Source organism: Micropterus dolomieu, linkage group LG17 (genome assembly GCF_021292245.1).
Source record: "Micropterus dolomieu isolate WLL.071019.BEF.003 ecotype Adirondacks linkage group LG17, ASM2129224v1, whole genome shotgun sequence".
In the NCBI taxonomy this organism is placed as follows: Eukaryota; Metazoa; Chordata; class Actinopteri; order Centrarchiformes; family Centrarchidae; genus Micropterus; species Micropterus dolomieu.
In genome coordinates this window covers 2372226-2394120 of record NC_060166.1, presented here as the reverse complement: position 1 = coordinate 2394120, position 21895 = coordinate 2372226, and the positions used below count along the sequence as shown (strand labels likewise).

At 41.7% G+C, this 21895-nt stretch overlaps 1 protein-coding gene and 1 long non-coding RNA gene across 2 annotated transcripts in view; one reads left to right on the top strand and one right to left on the bottom strand.

Annotated features, from left to right (window-relative positions):
* The window catches only part of nlk2 (nemo-like kinase, type 2), a 121904-nt gene that overhangs the window by 93660 nt on the left and 6349 nt on the right, over positions 1 to 21895 (top strand). Inside the window, exons 8-10 of the mRNA XM_046074968.1 lie at positions 3317 to 3403; positions 18027 to 18225; positions 19374 to 19467. Of these exons, the coding sequence (XP_045930924.1) occupies positions 3317 to 3403; positions 18027 to 18225; positions 19374 to 19467 (380 nt within the window). The remainder of the gene's footprint in view (positions 1 to 3316; positions 3404 to 18026; positions 18226 to 19373; positions 19468 to 21895) is intronic.
* LOC123986609 lies at positions 11521 to 13399 on the bottom strand. Its single transcript, XR_006828912.1, has 3 exons — positions 13259 to 13399; positions 12812 to 12905; positions 11521 to 11731 (listed from the first exon to the last, which is right to left on the bottom strand). It is a non-coding gene; the product is annotated as an uncharacterized LOC123986609 (long non-coding RNA).

Here is a 21895-nt window from a genome sequence, read left to right as displayed (position 1 = left end):
CCCAGAAAATTTCGTAGATGTAGGTTGAACGTGAACGAGGGGCTAATTTTTTCCAATTTTCTAGGTGGCGCTAGCGAGTCATTTTGCAACGCCCATGTGCGAAACTTGTAGAATACGAAATTTTTCACCGGTTCTGACATGTTTGCAAATTTTGGTGAGTTTTCGAGTATGTTTAGGCCATGTCATTTGGGCCTACTTTGCAGAAAAAAGAAAAAAAAAAAATAAAAAAAAAAAAAATAAAAAAATAAAATAATCCGAGCAAATTCAATAGGGACCTCACACGGTCGTGCTCGGGCCCTAAATATAATCCGAGCAAATTCAATAGGGACCTCACACGGTCGTGCTCGGGCCCTAAATATATATATAATCCGAGCAAATTCAATAGGGACCTCACACGGTCGTGCTCGTGCCCTAACTATCAATGCTTAACTTGGTTTGCAGGCTGATAAACTAGCTAGTGCAGTGTAGTTTGACTTTTAGCTGCTACTTAGTGCTAGATAAAGTTTTCCTACACATTCAGATGAAACTACGATATAACTAAACATTAAATTACCATAACTTACCTCTCAATCGACAGATTCGATTCCAGCGTTTTTATCGTTGTTGCTGTTGTAACCGTTTCACGGACCAGCAGGTGCAGCGCGCTCATGTCATGGGTCACCTGACCTGCATGGCCAAACGTCCGCAGCGCTGAGCAGAAATCAGCTCTCACAGCCTCAGTACGACCATTACTGTGTTAGTTAAAAATGTAAAACTGGCCCTAAATCAGTTGATCAGCTGTCATCATTGATTGACAGCATTTCTCTTGTTTCTTGTGTTGACGAACTTGACCAACTACCTATCAGACCCCAGGCCACCCCCCAGAATCGCCATTGCCGGCTGGACCACAAATCCATGGTAAAAATCTAATAAAAATTGCTGGAAAAGTTTAATAACTTTGCCCCAAAATAAGGTTTAAAAATCGTTTTTCCTGACCGGTTATACTTCTACTACATATGCGTCACTACTACCACGTATGCGCAGTAGAAGTAAAACAGACCCTTACGTCAGTGGAACCACACGATTGGCTGAAATATGTTTCCCACTTTGGCTGTTAGAAGCAGACGATTGGCTTTCTAGCAAGAGGGGCAGGATAACCGCCATGTTTGACGTTACAAGCTTTCCCCGTAGAGTTGTATTGAGGATGGGATTGAGTGGCGTGTCTCCTCCATAAAACTTCTGTCTCTAGCCCTTCAGCGATCAACCTGCCTTCTGTTACAGTCAAATGTTGACTCATCAGTCCACTCCAGAGCACCTGCTGCCATTTTTCCTAGTATTTTGTCACCCTATCCATGCCACACACCTCTGTTAAGCTAGGAGGCTCAGCCAGAACGTCAAACCAACCATTTTCATTCATATCAAACACACATCAAACACCAAGCATCTAAATGAAGTTATATAACAACATAAATCGCTCTGTGAGCACTGTACATGGCTGCAGTTATTGCTTTCTAGATCTAGATCTCTCATCTTATCCTACACCTCAGTCAGACCACTCTAAGAAAGCTCAACGCCAGCTTTGATCAGCTGTGTAACTCCATCCATCCATCTTCATCCGCTTATCCGGAGTCAGGTTGCGGGGGCTGTGTAACTCATATCACTCAAATCACTAAACTCAGAGTTATTAGCCGGTCAATAATAACAACAAATGCACCACTATACATTGATAGTTACAACCGCTGACTTACTTTTGCAATTTTCACTGTTTTCAGTCAAAACAGCTGTTTTCTGTGTGTGAAAAGATCGCCTGGGCTACCCTGTAGGATGTTCTGTTCTCATGTTATATGCCTCTAAAGCATGGCATTGCTTTTGGTCACAGGAATGTTGTTCAATATTCACTGTATTTTTCAAAATTTCAATGTTTTAGAAGCTTTATGTTATTTGGAATGTAGTTGTATGGAGACAAATAGTGTTTTGAAGAAAACTCCCAATAAAAGTGAACATGGACAACATGAACATCCGCCTGGTATATTTTTGAAAAATTTTGTAATAACTGTTGCATATTAGTTTCTTTTCATCAAATTTATAGTTACAGGTGTATTCTAGGTGTATTAGAAGATATTCAGTTGCATTATGAGTTGGGTAATGGTTGTGATGGTGATATTGCTATTAAAATATAGATTTTAGACCAAGCGAGGATGAAAATATCATTGTCCTTTATTGCATCTCCATTTACTCTTTAATAAAAAAATAAATATGTTCATTTAGGTTCAGTTGATCCATATTCCTTAGCTTCTGACCTGTCAAAGGAGGAGAATTATGCATCTAGGCCTAATGGTTGAGGAGTTATTACTGATTTATATTGGGCATGTTATTTTAGCCATTTTTCCTGGAAATAGGTGTCTGTTTCCTGGAGATTAACAAACACACTGTGACCTACACTGCACGTTTATTACCAGACTGAAACTTACTGCTAATATTTTTCTCCGCTAACTTTCATCGACATCTTTTGTTGCTTGCTCTCTATCATTTGCTCGGCCTCACACACAGGATACAAAGAGAGCTCGCTAAGCATTGAGTGTCACCATGCTTGCGCAGTGTGAGTTAAAATCATTACTTGCATTGATATTAATGATTGTGTGACATTTTGGTAAGGTGGTTATTCATTTCGCAGTGGTGGTGTGCCAAATACGGGGGGAACATATAGACTGTATATAATAAGGGGGAACACTGGTCTCTCAGTTATGTGCACGCCACAGACGGTCCGGGCGCTGAACTTCTGCGAGTTCTGCCTTCTGCGTTCCGTCAACATTACGTTATCGATTAACATTTAAATAATCGATTTTTATGTTTGTTAATCGATTCAGAATCTTTCACGTCCATATCATGATGTATCTAAGAATCAAATTTTTTCTCCCATCCCTAATACACAGCTGTATTTTTTCACTTAATGAATGTTTTTTAACCTAAACATTGAATTGGTGGTCAGTAGCACCTGTTTGGTGATTAAACATTATAATCATGAACTGGGTTAAATGCTGACAAAGACTTAAGTTTCCTGGAAGTGGTCTGTTACTTTGTTTCTTTCTTTCTTTAACTGCATATAAATATTTTACTGGAATATTTCACTATTTGCAAAAATGTTACAGAATCTAAAATGTAATATTTCCTGTTGACAAACTGATACAAAAGATATAAAATAACCATCTAAGACAAATGTTTTCATGAAACATCTAAAGCACTAAAACACTTTTGCACAGTACTGAATGTAAAGTATACTAGAAGCTGAAAGACACAGTTGAGTATGTTAATGTTGTGATGTTTGTTTTGTTTGCAGCCATCCCTTCCGGTTCTGTACACACTGTCTAGCCAAGCAACCCATGAAGCTGTCCACCTCCTCTGCAGGATGCTGGTGTTTGATCCGGTAAGTCATTCTGATATACATAGTTTTGCATTATGTTTTGTAAATGAATAAAACCCATTCACTGATTCACTGCAGAATAATTATGGACATGTGCTGTACACGCAAGTAAAACAGACTGGAGTGGCCAGTTGACTTTATACTGTCCAAAACCATTTAAATCCAAGGAATGAGCTAAATCTACTATAAAGCCAATGTCCATGATTTCAGCAACGGAAGAAGAGATGCAAGGCAAAGATACCATGTGATATATTCGAATCAAAAATCACACTTCTTCTCAGAGTCATAACTTGGTCAAATCTGAAAACACCAACATAGTAATCACAAATAATCCAGTGATAGTTGTATAACCATGGGTACACTTAAAATAGGAACTGCTACTTGCTAATTCAGCTACTTTCAATGAAGGCAGTTTGACAAAATGTAAACAAATATAGGCTAAAGAAAACAGGTAATCAGGCAATCTGGTAAATATGTGTTCTCTCCTCCCCTCCTCTTGTCTGCTCTCAAAGTCTGATGTCAGCAAATTAACATTAACATGACGTTTGTGCTAGCTTGCAGTGAGTCTCTTTCTTGCCAGACTTTTTGCCTGCCCAATGTTCAGAGTGTAATAGAACTTTTTATTACGTTTAAAAACCGCCGACTAGAGTCTCACTATGGGATGCACCTCCCTGCATATTCCTCAGAAGCATTTATCACATTACACCAATACTGATTTTCTGGTGATCGTGATGTCCGCGTCAGGTGAGTCCAACTATCTTTAAATAGCTTACGCTACAACACAAACACAATTAAAAACTACAATAGGCTTTTCCTTAGGGAAAATGCGTGTGAGAGCTGCCAGCAATTAGTTGATTGCTACTTCTTTCACTGCAATGTGCTACTCCATCAGCAATTTTTATAACCCTGTAGCGCCACCTACATGTAAGAGACTCAATGATGTGCCGCACACTGGCTCAGCAAATGTGTTAAGTTTGGTTAACATGCCGTGAACGGGGTTTGATCAGTAAATCTCTGGATCAGAAAGGCAAGACCTTAACCACCGTTTGGGTATTTTTAGTTAGAGCTTGAGCAGCTAAGCATGAAAATATATAGCAGGTGTCCACACTCAAAACAATAAGTTGGATTTTGCAAGTTGAAGAGTTTGGTGAGAGAAAGAGCAGTCTGTCAGAAATTTCTGTGAGTTACCTATCAATTAAGGTTCAAACCTAAAAAACTAAACCTCCAATGAGGAAGAAAAGGCATGTGGTACATTTTGATAACTTTTTTGTACTTTTGGAGATGAATTTACGTGACTTGCAGCAGTCTACAAAAAAAATTCTGGTCTACCAAATCCTTCTCTCCACACTCTAGCTGATCACCTGACAGACTGATTTGGTCTCTAAAAAGCTGTAAAACCCTTCACTTTGGAAGGACATATCTCCTAAACTAAACTTTTTTTTTTTTTTTAGCAAACTTCAAATACACATTTAACGTTTAAAGCTCAAATGGAGTCTGTAGCTGCACATATGCTGGAGCATTTATCTCTTAAAGTTGAGTAGGCTGGAAGAAAGCTGAGTCTCTACTCCCATAGGAACCCATTCATTTTAAAATGCATAAATATTTTAATATGAAATCAAGCATTACAGATATCACAGATATTTATAGATAATTGCTTTCAACTTTAAACACCTGTATAGTGTTTGAACTTAAAGATACCAACAAACTAAAGACGATTCCTAACTAAAAATACCAAAACCACAGCTTAAAAGCTTTTTTAAAGGCAAATGGATTTTTCTATCAACAAAAGATCAAATTGTGAAGTTTGTGACAGTTCTCCAATGACTCAGTTGGTATTGTGCTGAACCTTGAACCAGCGCTTAACTTTGTGTTAATTGATCACAGCTTACAACTTTACTTAGCTGTATAGTGTTTGAACTTGATGCTGCCAACAAAATGTTCCCACTGACTCACATTGGTTGTTTTAAGATTTGTATATTGTTAGTCTTTCTAAATGCAATCAATGTTTACATGGATATCAGTGTTTCTTTAAAATGGTTGATAGCTCCATATATTTGACAGTAGACTAGCCCTCAAATAAAATATATTTACAAGCAAAACAGTGGTGTGCCAGGAATTTTTGGTCATTGAGTGCCCACTGTTGTTGGTTTGGAGCAAGAGGCAACCTTCTGGTTTCCAGACTGAAGCCAAACCAGAAATGCCTAAAATTACAATTCATCCAGTGGTCACTTGAGGCTGGCTCCAAAAGGGAGTCAATCTCCATTGACCCCCATGTTAAAATGCCCAATTTACAGCAGAATAACATGTTTACAGCCTGGTTCAAAAAATGGTCTTAGTGGATATAGCTAATTTTGCCATGAATTGTTTTTGTAACCCACCCGTTTAAATTATATTAATCCTTAAAATTCTGCATTATTAGGGGCATGGCCGCTTTGATTGACAGGTGGCTGCAACCGTTGTCACTGCTAGCCATCTGTCTGTCGTCTGTTAGCTCAGCTAATACAGTCACGGGGCTCTGCAGCTCTGCCCTCTTTGAGCCTTTTGGACATTTCTTTATGCAGATACCGGACGAATAATGGCAGGCTGTGCAATTTATTGGAGAGAGAAAGAGAACCTCCACGAAGCCTGTGCTCCAGTTCAGAATCAGAAGGAGCTTTATTGCCAAGTAATGTTTTACACATACGAGAAATTTGCTGTGGTGGTAAGGTGCTACACGTAGACAAACATACAGTCTACATAAATAAATGTAGAAATATATAAATATGGATATCGATCTCCCACCTGTAGGCGGACTCATCCCCACCTGAGATGAGCCCAATGAGGGTGGTGTCATCCGCAAACTTCAGGAGCTTGACAGACTGGTGACTGGAGGTGCAGCTGTTGGTGTACAGGGAGAAGAGCAGAGGGGAAAGAACGCAGCCTTGAGGGGAACCGGTGCTGATGGTCCTGAGTCCAGGTGCTGGAGGATGTAGTGAAGGGCCATGTTTACTGCATCATCTACAGACCTGTTGGCTCTGTAGGCGAACTGCAGGGGGTCCAGGAGTGGGTCTGTGAAGGATTTTAGGTGGGACAACACAAGGCGTTCAAAGGACTTCATAACCACAGAGGTCAGGGCGACGGGTCTGTAGTCATTTAGTCCAGTGGTCCTTGGTTTCTTGGGGACAGGGATGATGGTGGAGGCTTTGGAGCAGGCTGACACATGGCATGTCTCCAGTGAGGTGTTACAAATGTCTGTGAACACCGGAGACAGCGGATCAGCACAGTGCTTCAGGGTGGATGGGGAGACAGAGTCCGTCCCAGCTGCTTTGCGGGGTTTCTGCCTCCTGAAAAGACCGTTGACTTCCCTCTCTGTGATGGAGAGAGGAGGGGAGCTGGCCAGCTCTGAGGAGGTAGGGGAAGAAGTGGTGGACTGAGGCTGAAGCTGAGCGGAGGAATCACACGGGATGGTCAATCCTCTGATTGACTCTCAAGGCGGCAGTAGAACTGGTTCAGCTCATTTGCCTCACAGAAGTGGCGTCTGGTTTTTTAGTCTCTCTGAGTACAGTCGTTTAGCTTCTCGCACCTCCTTGCTAAACCTGTACTTTAACGCCCTGCACCCGGCCCTGTCACCACTCCTAAATGCCTCCTCCTTTTCCAACCTTAGCTGTCTGAGTTTAGCTGTAAACCAGGGTTTGTCATTGTTATAACTCACCCTGGTCCGTGTTGGAATGCAGCTGTCCTCTGTAAACTCATCCAGATTGTTGGTAGCATTCTTGAAAACATCCCAGTCAGTGCAGTCCCAACATGCCTGGAGGTCCTCAACAGCTTCACTAGTCCACTTCTTTGATGTCCTCACTACAGGTTTACAGAGCTTTAGTTTTTGCCTGTAAGCAGGAATCAGATGGACCATCATGTGATCAGAGTGTCCCAGTGGAGCGCGTGTGACGGCGTGATAGGCACTGCTAACTGTGGTGTAGCAGTGATCCAAAGTGTTCCCCTCTTTGGTTGGACACTTTATAAACTGTCTGTATTTGGGGAGTCCTTGGCTGAGATTTCCCCTGTTAAAGTCACCAAGAACAATAACAAGGGAGTCCGGGTTTGTCTGCTCCACATACAGTATCCGGTCGGCCAGCATGCTCTGTGCGTCCTGAACGTTGGCGTGCGGCGAGATGTAAACACCGACCAGAGTGAATGAAGCAAACTCACGGGGGGAGTAAAATGGTTTATAGTTAATGATAAGAAATTCCAGGTTAGGAGAACAGTGCTGCTGAATCACTGTCACGTCAGTACACCAGCCATTGTTAATATAAAAACAGACACCTCCACCTTTTGTTTTGCCGGAGAGTTCTGTGTCGCGGTCCGCTCTGTACGGTTGGAAGCCTGTCAGCTGCACCGCGGAGTCCAGTAACAGTTCAGACAGCCAGGTCTCTGTGAAGCACAGAACAGAAGATGAATAAAAGTCTCTGTTTTTCCCCACCAGAAGCTGAAGTTCGTCCAGTTTGTTGCACAGTGAGCGCACGTTGGAGAGAAATATTGCCGGTAGCGGTGTGCGGAGTCCCCGCCGGTGAAGACACACAAGCGACCCGGCTCTTTTCCCTCTCCTGCGGCGCTTCACAGTGTGAACAACAGCGAGCAAGCCCTTCACCAAAATGTCCAATAATTCCACTGATGACGAAAGAAAAGTGGGAATTTAATCCGCTGGAGTTGTTCCCCTGATGTTCATGAGCTCCTCCCATGGTTGGTGAGTGAAATACTAGTATTTTATTTTTGTGTTACAATAACTAGCAGGTATTGGTACATAACGTTAGCTTGTTAGCTTAGCTGACGTTACCTAACTAGCTAATTAGCCAGCTTCAAGCTTTGGTAACGATGTTAAAATAACAGGAGTTTATAAAGAATCGTGCACAGAAGTCAAAATGTATTAGAGAAGTGCTTGAATTTAGGGTGATAACACTTTGGAACAAAAGGCGTCTCTTAGAAGGTAAGTAATAACTTAACGTTAATGGCCCACCTCGTCAGTTAGTTGACGTTATGCAATGTTAACGGTAAACTTGCCAACAGGCATTGTTAGATTTGGATAGGGAACATTGAAGTTACTGTAACAGAGTCACTGTGTCACTAGAATCAGTGGCTCCACCTGGACTGAGGGATGGGGTTGAGGGTTCAGGGGGAAGCGGCGGTGGTTGCGGTTGTCATGTTGGTCAAGACAGGTAACTTGGCTGGGCTGTAACTATGGCCATATTCCTGAGTTGGGTAGAGTAATGTTAGTTCTGGAGAGAAATTAGCAAAATGACAGCCGCTTCTGAGTTTGTCTAGGCTCTCCAGCTGCATGTAATTTTAACCTGTGAGACCCTGCTTACATTCAAGATTCAAGCACTTTTTTGTTATTGTGTAGCAGATTACGTTTGTGACAACCTAAGGTGCATTATAATTCTTAATAAATCTACAGTATCTCACAAAAGTGAATACACCCCTCACATTTTTGTAAATATGTGACTCGTTAGTGTTACAAGGTCTCAGGTGTGAATGGGGAGCAGGTGTGTTGGTATCGCTCTCACGCTCCCTCATGCTGGTCACTGGAAGTTCAACATGGCACCTCATGGCAAAGAACTCTCTGAGGATCTGAAAAAAAGAATGGCTGCTCTACATAAAAATGGCCAAGGCTATAAGAAAATTGCCAAGACGCTGAAACTGAGCTGCAGGACAGTGGCCAAGACCATATAGCAGTTCAACAGGACAGGTTCCACTCAACAGACCTCACCATGGTTGACCAAGGAAGTTGAGCGTAAGTGCTCAGCGTCATATCCAGAGGTTGTCTTTGGGAAATACATGTGTGAGTGCTGCCAGCATTGCTGCAGAGGTTGAAGGGGTGGGGGGTCAGCCTGTCAGTGCTCAGACCATATGCCGCACACTGCATCAAATTAGTCTGCATGGCTGTCGTCCCAGAAGGAAGCCTCTTCTAAAGATGATGCACAAGAAAGCCCGCAAACAGTTTGCTGTAGACAAGCAGCACACAGGACATGTATTACTGGAACCATGTCCTGTGGTCTGATGCGACCAAGATAAACTTGTTTGTTCAGATGGGGTCAAGCGTGTGTGGCGGCAACCATGTGATGAGTACAAAGACAAGTGTGTCTTGCTTACAGTCCAGCATGGTGGTGGGACTGTCATGGTCTGGGGCTACATGAGTGCTGCCACTGCCTTGCTAAAGAAGCTGAGAGCTGAGTCAGACAGTATAACCGTATTGCCCGTAGTGGTGGTGATGGGGTCCCCAGAGGTAGCTGTCACTCCCATTGGCAGGGGAGCTAGAGGCGGAAGGCAGATGGGGGGCTGCGTTCTGGCGCCTCATCTTCCGTCTGCTGCGCAGTGTCCTTTGCTCCAAAGGCTTTGGCTGTGTGCCATGGGTAAAAGACTAAACCCTATTGAGCATCTGTGGGACATCCTCAAACGGAAGGTGGAGCACAAGGTCTCTAACATCCACCAGCTCCATGTCGTCGTCATGGAGGAGTGGAAGAGGACTCCAGTGGCAACCTGTGAAGCTCTGGTGAACTCCATGCCCAAGAGGGTTAAGGCAGTGCTGGAAAATAATGGTGGCCGCACAAAATATTGACACTTTGGGCCCAATTTAGACATTTTCATGTACTCCCTTTTGTTGCTAGCGGTTTAGACATTAATGGCTGAGTGATGTGCTATTTTGAGGGGATGGCAAGTTTACACTGTTATACAAGCTGTACACTCACTACTTTACATTGTAGCAAAGGGTGATTTCTTCAGTGTTGTCACATGAACAGATATAATCAAATATTTACAAAAATGTGAGGGGTGTACTCACTATTGTGAGATACTGTATGTCAAGTAGTTCCAGTTCAACAGTAAATTTAATATAAGAGCGAAATAATAAATATACAAAAAGAGCTAACTTAACTGTTCAAGTGGTGTCCAGCAGCAAGATTAAAATTGCACATGTCAGTAAACAGTGTATTGCACATTGCCATAATTACTGTTATATGCCAGAGAGGTTGTCATGCTGAGGCGATCTCAGAGTTCAGTAGGTTTATGGCAGTTGGGAAGAGGCTGTCAGTAACTTTCTACCATTGCTGTGTTTACAGGAGCCAGATGAGCAGCATCATTCCAGATGATTCCAGAGTCCAGCTCTACAGATGTCCCAGCTTCCAGTGTCGCCCTGCCAGCTGCTGCAGCTTACTGCTTTGCTCAGCCTTTTGCTTTTGTTTTACTTTAACACCTGGACTCTGACTGATTTCAAATTATCACTGGGTTCTTATACATAGGTTCTGTCATTATATTTACTGTTACAATACATTACTTCGTCATAAAAAACTACTTTTACATTTGTAACCTTTTAATTTGTTTCCATGAATGCAAGATATAATTTTAATTAAACATTTGCTTTTGTATTAGAAATCATGTTATATAAAATTGATCAGACTAAATCTGCTTAAAATAAAATCACATTCTTCATTCATCAGTTTGTTAATTGAATATAGTGTGATCTAAATTTAACAAAATGTAATAGTTAACAGCTGTAAATGAAATATAATGATGGTATAGGTTAACATTTTGCATATTTCAGTAAAAAAATGAAAAGCTGATGTTTTATCTGGACATTTCTTTTAGAAACCAGTGTGACATGCACTGAGAAGTTACTCTATTGTGGAAACAAGAATTATCTGCACACTGAATAGTTTAAGCCCTGTAGAAGGTGTTGTGGGCACAGGTACTGGGAGGCTTAGATGCACCAATTTCAAGAGATCAACTAAGTTTGCATTGTCACAATACCACCTAGTTGGGTTCATAATTACTCTGCAAGTCATTTGTTTCATTTACCCACGAGTTGGTTTGGATGTGTGCCCATTCTGTGTTTAAACTAGACTTAAATCAGAGCAGCAAACAAAGCTATTTAGGTGCTGGCACTAGGTGTAAGGCTCAGTAATCTTAGTATAAGGTAGAAAGTGAAAATACTCCTGCACACACAGAAATACACTGCATGACTGATGACCCTTCGTAAGAGTTCAGCATTAATGTTGTATGTTTTATCTGTGTTGTAAGATTAACTTGTCCATTGAACTGACAGAATCTGAAATCTAAATTTTCAGTCAATAAAGACAAGATTAGTGCAAATATTGAGAATTTATTGCAATGCAAACCAAATTTATAGATTTCTTAAATGTGCATAACACAAGGACAACATTAAAACTAAATGTAAAAGTAAACAGAAGGGGAGAAGTCCTTTCCACGTCAGTCCATGCTATCAGATACAGATGTCCAGCACACTGAGGATGCTTTCCAGGTCTCTGAAGCTGTCTGGCACCAGGTGGGACATCTGATTCCACACTGATTAAGGAAAATATATTGCAGGTAATGTAAAATATAAAGTTAGCTATAAAAGATGCCTCCGTTTGGTTGACACTATTATGTCACATTTGAGAAAATGGAACAAGGGAGCAACACCTATACAGTATGACAGTCAATATGCTTTTGGGTTGTCAGTAAAATGACGGTGTGTGATCAGTATTACTGAAAAGTACACTATACACATCCCATCGGTTATCTTTGAGTAGGACTCGTTGCATTTTCTGCGACTGCAGACACTATGGTATTTGGAAACCGCTTTATCACATAGTGTCTGTGGAAGGGAAAAGGAAATATTTTATCTATAACAAAGCATTATTACCTCTAATTAACAACCATTGTCTTTTTTTATTTTGTTTAAAGTTGCGGAAACACAATATGACATCATGTCTAACTGTTCTGATAATGCTAACTGTTTAGGTTCAGGTGAAATGGTTTTCCACAAGGGGTGGATGCTCAGTTCCTCCATTACAACATGAACACATTACATAAACATTACTGTACATTCAGCCAAGGAGCTATATGATAAAATGTTATTAAACAGGTACAACAAATAACATTCAAACTTGCTTAACAGCTGTCTACATGTCATTTCACTTTACATTAACACAGCAGTCAATTTGTGAAGTACAAGAGTAGCTAATTACTTAATGTATAACAATATCCATCCATCGTCAACAGTTTATCCTGCATACAGGGTCGCGGGGGGCTGGAATCAATCCCAGCTGACATCGGGCGAAAGGCGGGGTACACCCTGGACAGGTTGCCAGTCCAACGCAGGGCCACACATTAACAACCACTCACACCTAAGGACAATTTTAGAGACACCAATCAACCCAGCCTCCGTGTTTTTGGATGGTGGGAAGAAGCACACAGCGAGAACACCATACCCCACACAGAAAGGGGTTTGAACCCATGACCTTCTTGCTGTGAGGCAACAGTGCTAACCACTGCGCCGCCATGTATAATATTTTTACACAAGAATATTTGTTTATTTAGTCTAACCCCGTTGACATGTAGTGAGAGCAAAAAACAGTGACCGTGTGCAGGAGCCAGACATACCTATGAGCACATTGAGCTTGTGAGGGTCCAGCTGGTCCTTTCAGGTTTTCGTTGCCTCTAAGCCATCTGAGTGAGGAAACGAGCCCAGGATGCTCTAAAAAAAATTAAATGCAGTTAGGCCAGTACTTCCACCTAGTTTAGTTCTTCATTTGCATATCATTATAAACACTAATTCTATTCTTATAGCAAATCTTTATTATTATTCTTTATTTAATTTTCTTGAGCTAAGGTAGGAAATTCCAGCTCTGGGTTTAGCATTTAATTGGTTAAAGTTCGCAAAGTGTAGGTTCAACTTTGAAAAATTGAGACAGGATCTATGACCATACAAATGGACATATATTACAGCGGGTGTGGGTTGAGCAGGTTGGAGGACCCAAACGCAGGATGCAAGGCAGAGGACGTACAGTTCAAAAAGTGATACAGTTTACAACTGAACTGCACACTTACAGACTGAGTGGCTGAGTCCAGAAAAATCCAAATGAGTAACAAAAAAAAATATCCAGAACAGGTAATCCAAAACACCATGAGCTGAAAATAGCAAGACGAAAACACTGAACGAGACTGGGAAACCAAAGCCACAACAGACAGGGGGTAACACAAACAATGACCCGACAGGGAATCAACAGAAACACCAAACATATATACCCAGGGGTAACGAGGAGGGCGGGAGCAACACAGGTGACTGGGATCAAGGTAACGAGGGAGAGAGACAGCAGGGGAAACAGAGGCAGGCAGGCAGAGGGATAACTGAGGGAACAGACAGAACACTTGACAGGCAGACATGGGGCAAAATAAATAACCAACACAGACAGAACACAGTTACAAAATACCAGACAAGAATCTAATTTCAGACAATAACAGAAACCCATGTAAACAGAAAACACTGACCAACTATAACACAGGGATAATAACAGACAGAACGTAAATGAGAACACAGAACTAGAACACAGAATACAGGGCAGACTAAACTAAAATAATGTAGACAAGGAACTATAAGTAAATACTAAAACATGAACTAAGGCACAGGACTGGGAACAAAGACAAAGAGCTAAAGATAAGAGCTAAGATAAAAGACAAGCTGGCAAAAACAGATACACGCAGGGAAAATACTCAAACATAAGCCAAAACCAAACTTATAACAACATAAAGTTGAGAAGTATTTTATATGACATCACATGCTATTAGATCGTGTGGTCAGGCATTGCAGGGCACATAAACGTTATTTCAAGCGCGTCTTAAACAATTCTCACATACCCGTGTACACTTACATTACATGCATATACAATGCTGTTATAACTGAGTTATTGGTCACTGTAATGCTTAAATCCATGGCTGCAGTGAAGAGAAATCTCTAAAAAACAGTGTACCTTTAGAAGATATCCACTTTTGACTAGTCTAACGCAGATGCTTAGCTGATGATTCACATTATTCATATTAACTTTAGAATGAATTTATAAAAAAATGACAACTGTGGTGGTCTTTACAGACTATATGGGCAGGAATAATAATGATTACAGTGACCAATAACTTGCTGTAAACATGGACATATGAGTATTAAGATAGACTATAAAAATGTGAACCTATTCTTTAGCACACAGACAGCAACATATAACATAGTTGCATTTATTACTCTAATAAAGACCTCACTGGTCATTTTAACATTATGAAGCTATTAAAATGCTAACTAACGTTAGCTAATAAATATATAAATCCATGTGCTAGCATCGTCGTTTTGAAAACCTTGATTCTAATTGGTCAAATTGAATGCACTGCACTAGTGGGCTGGGGGGGAGGGCACAATTTGCCCCTGTGTACACGTGTGTAATGTTTACACACAGAAACAAGTAAACTACTTTATGATTTAAAGTATGCTTATCACTATATGTTGTTGTTTGTTAAGTAAACAACATGTGCTACTTCCTTCTTGGCCAGGTTACCCTTATTAACAATAAACCAAGATGGCGCTGCAGACAGCTGCCTCGGAATTGCGCTCCGTAGTGCTTTTTGTGTTTTTGTTAATTAACGCTGTTTTCTGACGTCCCTTAAACGCTTCTTAAACATCGGACTTTCAACTGCTAATACTATTCCACCGCTCTTTATTGACCCTGGAACTTTCCCGGAGTAATTAGTTGGAGGGGAAGACGTGCAGGCGCGCTGGTTAAGCTGAGTGGGGATTTCGCACTGCGCTCCCTTCAATCCACCTGGCGAATGTCCGCTCTCTGGCCAACAAAATGGACGAACTGCTGTTCCTCAACAGAATTAACTCGGACTTCTGCAGATTTGCTGCCCTCTGTTTCACCGAATCCTGGCTCACCGAGCGCATCCCGGACAGCACACAGCACCTACCGGGATTTAATCTCATCCGTGCTGATCGTGAAAGGGAGCTCACGGGGAAAAACACGGGGAGGCGGACTCTGTTACTACACCTGGCAGATCAACGTGGAGAAAAAACACTCAGACTCCCTGCTCATTGTTCTTGGGAACTATAACAAAGCAAACCTCAGTCATGAACTTCCAAAGTACAGACAGCATATTAAGTGTCCCACCAGGGACACTAACACACTGGACCACTGCTACAGCCACCGACCTGGACGAACTAACTGACACTGTGACATCTTACATCAGTTTTACAAAATACCAGACAAGAATCTAATTTCAGACAAACCTTCCGCACATACAACACCCAAAAACCCTGGTTCACAGCAAAACTTAGGCAGCTTCGTCAGACCAAGGAGGAGGCCTTCAGAAGTGGGGACAGAGACCTGTACAACCAGGTCAGGAACACAATGACTAAAGAGGTCAAAGCAGCAAAGAGGTGCTATGCTGAAAAGCTAAATAACAGCTTTGCAGCCAACGACCCTGCGTCAGTGTGGAGAAGCCTGCGGACACTCACAAACTACAAGAGACCATCCCCCAACACTGCTGGTACTCAACGACTGGCAGATGAGCTGAATGGTTTCTACTGTAGGTTTGAAAAGCCTTGAGTCACACCTCTCCCCCACTCCAACGCCATCTTCAAACAGTCACCTTCCCCCTCTGACCTCTCACCTGCACTCAAGATCTGTGAAGAGGACGTCAGCCACCTCTTCCCAAGGCAGAAGATCAGGAAGGCTCCTGGACCTGACGGTGTCTCACCATCGTGCCTGAAAATCTGTGCAGACCAACTGGCCCCCATCTTCACTCAGATTTTCAACAAATCACTGGAGTGAAGTTCCCTCCTGCTTCAAACGCTCCACAGTCATCCCGGTCCCAAAAAAACCCTCCATCTCTGGACAGCATCCAATCCTGAGTCAAATTCCTCGTATGTGTACACATACCTGGTAATAAAGCTGATTCTGATTCTGATTAAAGAGGTCTCTGATCTCAACTAGTTATTTACCTGATTAAAAAAAATTAAAAGAAAAAAAAGAAGAAATAATATGCTTTTGAAAAATATATTTTAATGTTAAAATATATGTTTTGAATATCATACTTCTGGAAATCAGACTGAAATGTGGCAATTACATAAACAATTACACTATTTTGCAGTAGCCTACACAATGAAGCATATTTGGCATAAATATATTTTGAACCCACTAAAAGTGTAATTGTTTAACAATGTACTTCCACAAAGTACACCCAAATAGTATTTACTAAGCGTTACATAAATATATTTTTAATAAATAGACTAAAATGTGAAAAATATGCTTTAATTTAAACATATTTATTAAAAGTTTAATTAGGTATATATTTATTACCAATTTATGCAAAGTATGCCTTTGAGAAGTATGTTAAAGCTCAGGAGAATATATCCTTAATATACTTGTAGTAAGTAAGCATGTTAGAAGTATGAATGTACTATAAGCAAACTATGTGAATTTCTAGTACATTTTCAATGCCTTTAAGAGCACTTCTTTTTGACCAGGGGTGGTTAAGGGCTTGCCTTTCAGATTTATTCATGCCAGGTGGGCTGACAACCAACAGGAAGTTGGCCATTTTAGATTTAATTGTCATATTTGGCGATTTACAAACAGAATTAGTCCGATTGTCCGTCCCCCATAGAATAGAGTGGAATACCAATGATTCGCTACGAAACAGGAAGTTGTTGTCTCTGTACCAGGCATCATCAAAGTCTACCAATAGGTGATGGCACCAATATGTTATATATGTTAAATGTCTTTGTAATTACAGTTACATATAACATCATCTCTCCTAATCAACAGCTCTGCTACCTTAAATGTTAAATGTGCCATATATATAGTCAGACTAAGTTCAGCGTCGCGCTTTTCTAACTTCAAGATCAGAATTAATTTTATTGTCCCCTTAAGGCAAATTTGTCTTGGGCATCTGCAAGGCTGTAGCAATAAACACAGCATGATGCAACATAAATGGACTTCACAGTCAAATCCATCATACAGTCCATACCATACATTTACATTGCATTGCACAAGTATCTGAGACGCTAACACCTATCAATAATTGATTACTAGATAAGTAGAACCCAAATTCTATTGAAACCACTGAATTATTCTGTTCAATTGCACTTAAGCTCTTAAAGTAATGAACCATAAAACAAACAATAAAAAAACAACTGCCGCAAATTCTAAAAAATATAAAAACTCATTTCAGATCAAGCTTGTTAAAAATTGCTGATAAAAGCCATCTTTATTAATAGTGAACTATACTTAAAATAAAGTGCCGGAAGTGCTTCTGCCCAGCTTGTTTTGAACAGTGTTTATTAAGGAGAGCTATGGAAGTAGGGATGAAGGACAGCTTATAGTGGTTTACTTTTGCATCTGCTAGATCTATAGCGTTTCCCTGAAGGTAAAACTTCATATTCAGAGGGCAGAATATGTTAAGGGTACATCAGAATATTATGTTCCTGGGAGACTACCATTTTTTCAAGATAGTCTTTCTTTCCATAACCTTTATCGCAGACCCTTGCTCTACAAGTTGGTGTTAAATAAAACATGATAGGCTATACACAGTCTGATTTAAAGGCATTAGATGATCATGCATGATCATTATCTCCAAAATATGCCTCCTCTAACACAACCCTCCTCATACCTGCATCAGCTACATCATCTGGTCTCATTCAGATTTTATATGTTATAACTATACTATTTCCTTAGTAACTGAATAAAGTTTCTGTTTGATTTATCTTTACATATATGCTGAGGCTAATATGAGTGTAAAATTCATTTTATCGCATATGACTTGTGTTTTTGGTCTCAAGTCAAAGAGGATTTCAGCGAAGGATGCCCTGGCTCACCCTTACCTGGATGAGGGTCGACTGCGCTACCACACATGCATGTGCAAATGCTGCTACACCACTTCCTCTGGCCGTGTTTACACAAGTGACTTTGAGCCTGTCACTAATCCCAAGTTTGATGATGGCTTTGAGAAGAACCTCAGCTCTGTCAGACAGGTCAAAGGTAAGTGTATCTGCTGAGTTACTGATGGCCTTTCTGTTTGCTGCATTAAAGGACATTTTAATGCAGACTAGGGTATTTCAAAAAGAGCAGTTTTTGATCCTTCTGAATTTTTCAGTAGTAACAACATTTAGACTTCTTACGATTGGATGTTTGTTTGTTTCCCTTTCACTAAACAACACAATCTGCCACTGTAGGCCTGTAAAATATTCTACCAAATGCATCACTCTTTGTGAGTACAGCATTAGTAGATGTTAGAACAGACTGTTCGATTAGTGTTCATCAAACTAGAATTTTGGCTTTACCATCAATGACCTGTAAAATGACTACACGGTTTGGCTTCAGTTACATCAAAACTCCATCCATCATCAACTGCTTATCCTGCGGGGGCTGGAGCCAATCCCAGCTGACATCGGGCGAAAGACGAGGTACACCCTGGACAGGTCGCCAATCCATCGCAGGGCCACACATAGACAAACAACCAGTCACGCTTAGGGTCACCAATTAACCTAGTCCGCATGTCTTTGGACGGTGGGAGGAAGCCGGAGCACCCGGAGAGAACCTGCAAACTCCACACAGAAAGGCTGGGGCAACCGGGGTTTAAACCCACAACCTTCTTGCTGTGAGGCCACAGTGCTATCCACCAGATCACTGTACCGCCCGAGTTGTCAAAACTCTGGCAGGAAAAAAAATAACATCACCATAACAGGTTGTGTGAATCCTTGAGGTCAAACAAATGTGTTGAATACATTTCCTTCCTCATAAAACTTTTGCAAAGCCGATCTACTTGCTTGAAATCTTCTTCTTTGCCTTTGTTGGTGCATTGCTGTGCTTCATTGCGAGTAACTGCTACCAGCTGTTGGTTGGATAGCAGCAAACCATCAAGAGGAATCATGCGTCCCTAGGTGTTTACACAATATAAAAAAAACTGGGACCCACTTAAAAAAAGATAGCTCCATAGTGATTTAAAGCTCAATAAGCTCATTAACTGCAGGTCAGCTTGCCTAAGTGTATGGCTGACTGTGGGAGGAGAAATAACATCACATACTGGAGTTACCTCAAGTCAGACAGCTTGAATATACTTTGTGACTTTAGGTTATGTTATGTTGTTTCCTAATCTGTCTCTGTTGCTCTGTGTTGTTCCCTCTCAGAGATCATCCATCAGTTCATTTTGGAACAGCAAAAGGGGAGTCGAGTACCACTCTGCATTAACCCTCAGTCAGCAGCTTTCAAAAGCTTTATCAGGTAGGAGGTTCTTTAACATGGGCATAAATTTCATCACAGATGGGGGGGACGATAAACATAAAAGAGCAATTTTTGAATGGGACACAAAATTGTACTTGTATAGGATATGTGTACACAGAAAGAAGTCTTACTACTGTTATTAGTGTAGCATGGAGACCGCGATGTTCCTAAATTGCCATGACTTTTTGTACTTACTTATTGTTTTTCTTTTCTCTTATTTGTGGCCAACAACACAAAGCAATATTTGTCAGCACAACAGTAAAGCTACGGTATTAACCTAATATCAGTTCACACAGGCTTCCTGGCTGATTCCAATTACTGATTTTTTAAAGATCTGACCTGCCGATTCTGATTTTGACCAATTCCAAAAAAAATATATTAGGATCAGCACCTGTATAAATGTTGGCTATTCTGACTGGGGTCCATTCAATTGTAGAGTCATAATGAAACATTGATTATTAAAAAACATTTGCATTTTCACTATAAGGAGATTTGTACTAATAGCCCACAATCCAACTGTGCTCCCTTCAATCCACCTGGCGAATGTCCGCTCTCTGGCCAACAAAATGGACTAACTGCTGCTCCTCAACAGAACTAACTCAGACTTCTGCAGAATCTTGGCTCACTGAGCACATGCCAGACAGCACACTTCACCTACCAGGATTTAATCTTTTCCGGGCGAACCGCGTAACAGAGCTCATGGGAAAAACAAGGGGAGGCGGACTCTGTCTCTACAAAAACGAAGGTTGGTGCACAGATGTCACAGTGTAACCCTCACTTAGAGACATTATTCATAAACTGTAAACCTTTATATTCACCACGGGAGTTTTCCTTGCTTGTCCTGGTTGCTGTTTCCATTCCACCTCAGGCCTGTGTTAGTGAGGCGTTACTACACCTGGCCGACCAGATAACTAACATGGAGAAAAAGACTCCCTGCTCATTGTTCTCGGGGACTTTAACAGAGCAAACCTCAGCCATGAACTCCCAAAGTACAGACAGCATATTAAGTTTCCCAACAGGGACACTAACACTGGACCACTGCTACACAACATTAAAGGACGCCTATCGCTCTGTTCCCCGTGAAGCCCTGGGACTCTCTGATCACTGTCTGGTTTATCATACCCCAACTTACAGGCAGAAACTGAAATCTGCTAAACCTGTTGTAAAGACTGAAAAGATGAACCAACGAGTCAAAGCTGGATTTACAGGCCTGTTTTGACTGTTCTGAGTGTTTTTGAGGCTGAAGCCACTGACCTGGACGAACTAACTGACACTGTGACATCCTACATTAGTTTTTGTGAGGACATGTGTGTGCCGACTAAAACTTTCTGCACAACTAAAAACCCTGGTTCACAGCAAAACTCAGGCAGCTTCGTCGGACCAAGGAGGAGGCCTTCAGAAGTGGGGACAGAATCTTCTACAACCTGGCCAAGAACAATCTCTCTCTATAGTTCACATTACACGATTTTTAGCCCGATTTGCAGCTCGGCGAGCTGTGTGTGAACTACACGACGCATCAAAACGGTCCCCCTGACACATTTCTGACACATCGCCGACGTCTGCCAGATACCTAGCATGCCAAACATCTGGAAGAGTCGGCTGGCTCGACATCCACATCCAGCCAATGAGAGCAGGCAGCTGGCGGAACAGGCAGCTACTTTTTCTCTGCAAAACACTTTTTATTCACCTCCAGCTCTCTCTGTAGCTCAGACAATCCCTGCTACCTGTGTGTGCTGATCCATTCTTTCACCCAGAGGCAAAAGATCAGGAAGGCTCCTGGCCCCGACGGTGTGTCTCCATCCTGCCTGAAAATCTGTGCAGACCAGCTGGCCCCCATCTTCACACAGATCTTCAACAGATCACTGGAGCTGTGTGAAGTTTCCTCCTGCTTCAAACACTCCACAATCATCCCGGTCCCCAAAAACCCTCCATCTTTGGATTAAATGACTACAAGCCTGTCGCCCTGACATCTGTAGTCATGAAGTCCTTTGAAAGACTGGTGCTGTCCCACCTGAAGGACATTACAGGCCCCTTGCTGGACCCCCTGCAGTTTGCCTACAGGGCTAACAGGTCAGGGGATGATGCAGTCAACTTGGGTCTGCATTACATCCTGCAACACCTAGACTCTCCAGGGACACATGAAAGGATTCTGTTCGTGGACTTCAGCTCAGCGTTCAACACCATCATCTCAGAAATCCTCAGCACCAAACTCACCCAGCTGACTGTGCCAGCCTCCACCTGTCAGTGGATCACAAACTTCCTGACTGACAGGAATCAGCAGGTGAGGCTGGGGAACATCACATCCAGCACCCAGACTATCAGCACTGGCGCCCCCCAGGGGTGTGTGTTCTCCCCACTGCTCTTCTCCCTCTACACCAACAACTGCACCTCAGGAGACCCATCTGTCAAACTCCTGAAGTTCGCTGAC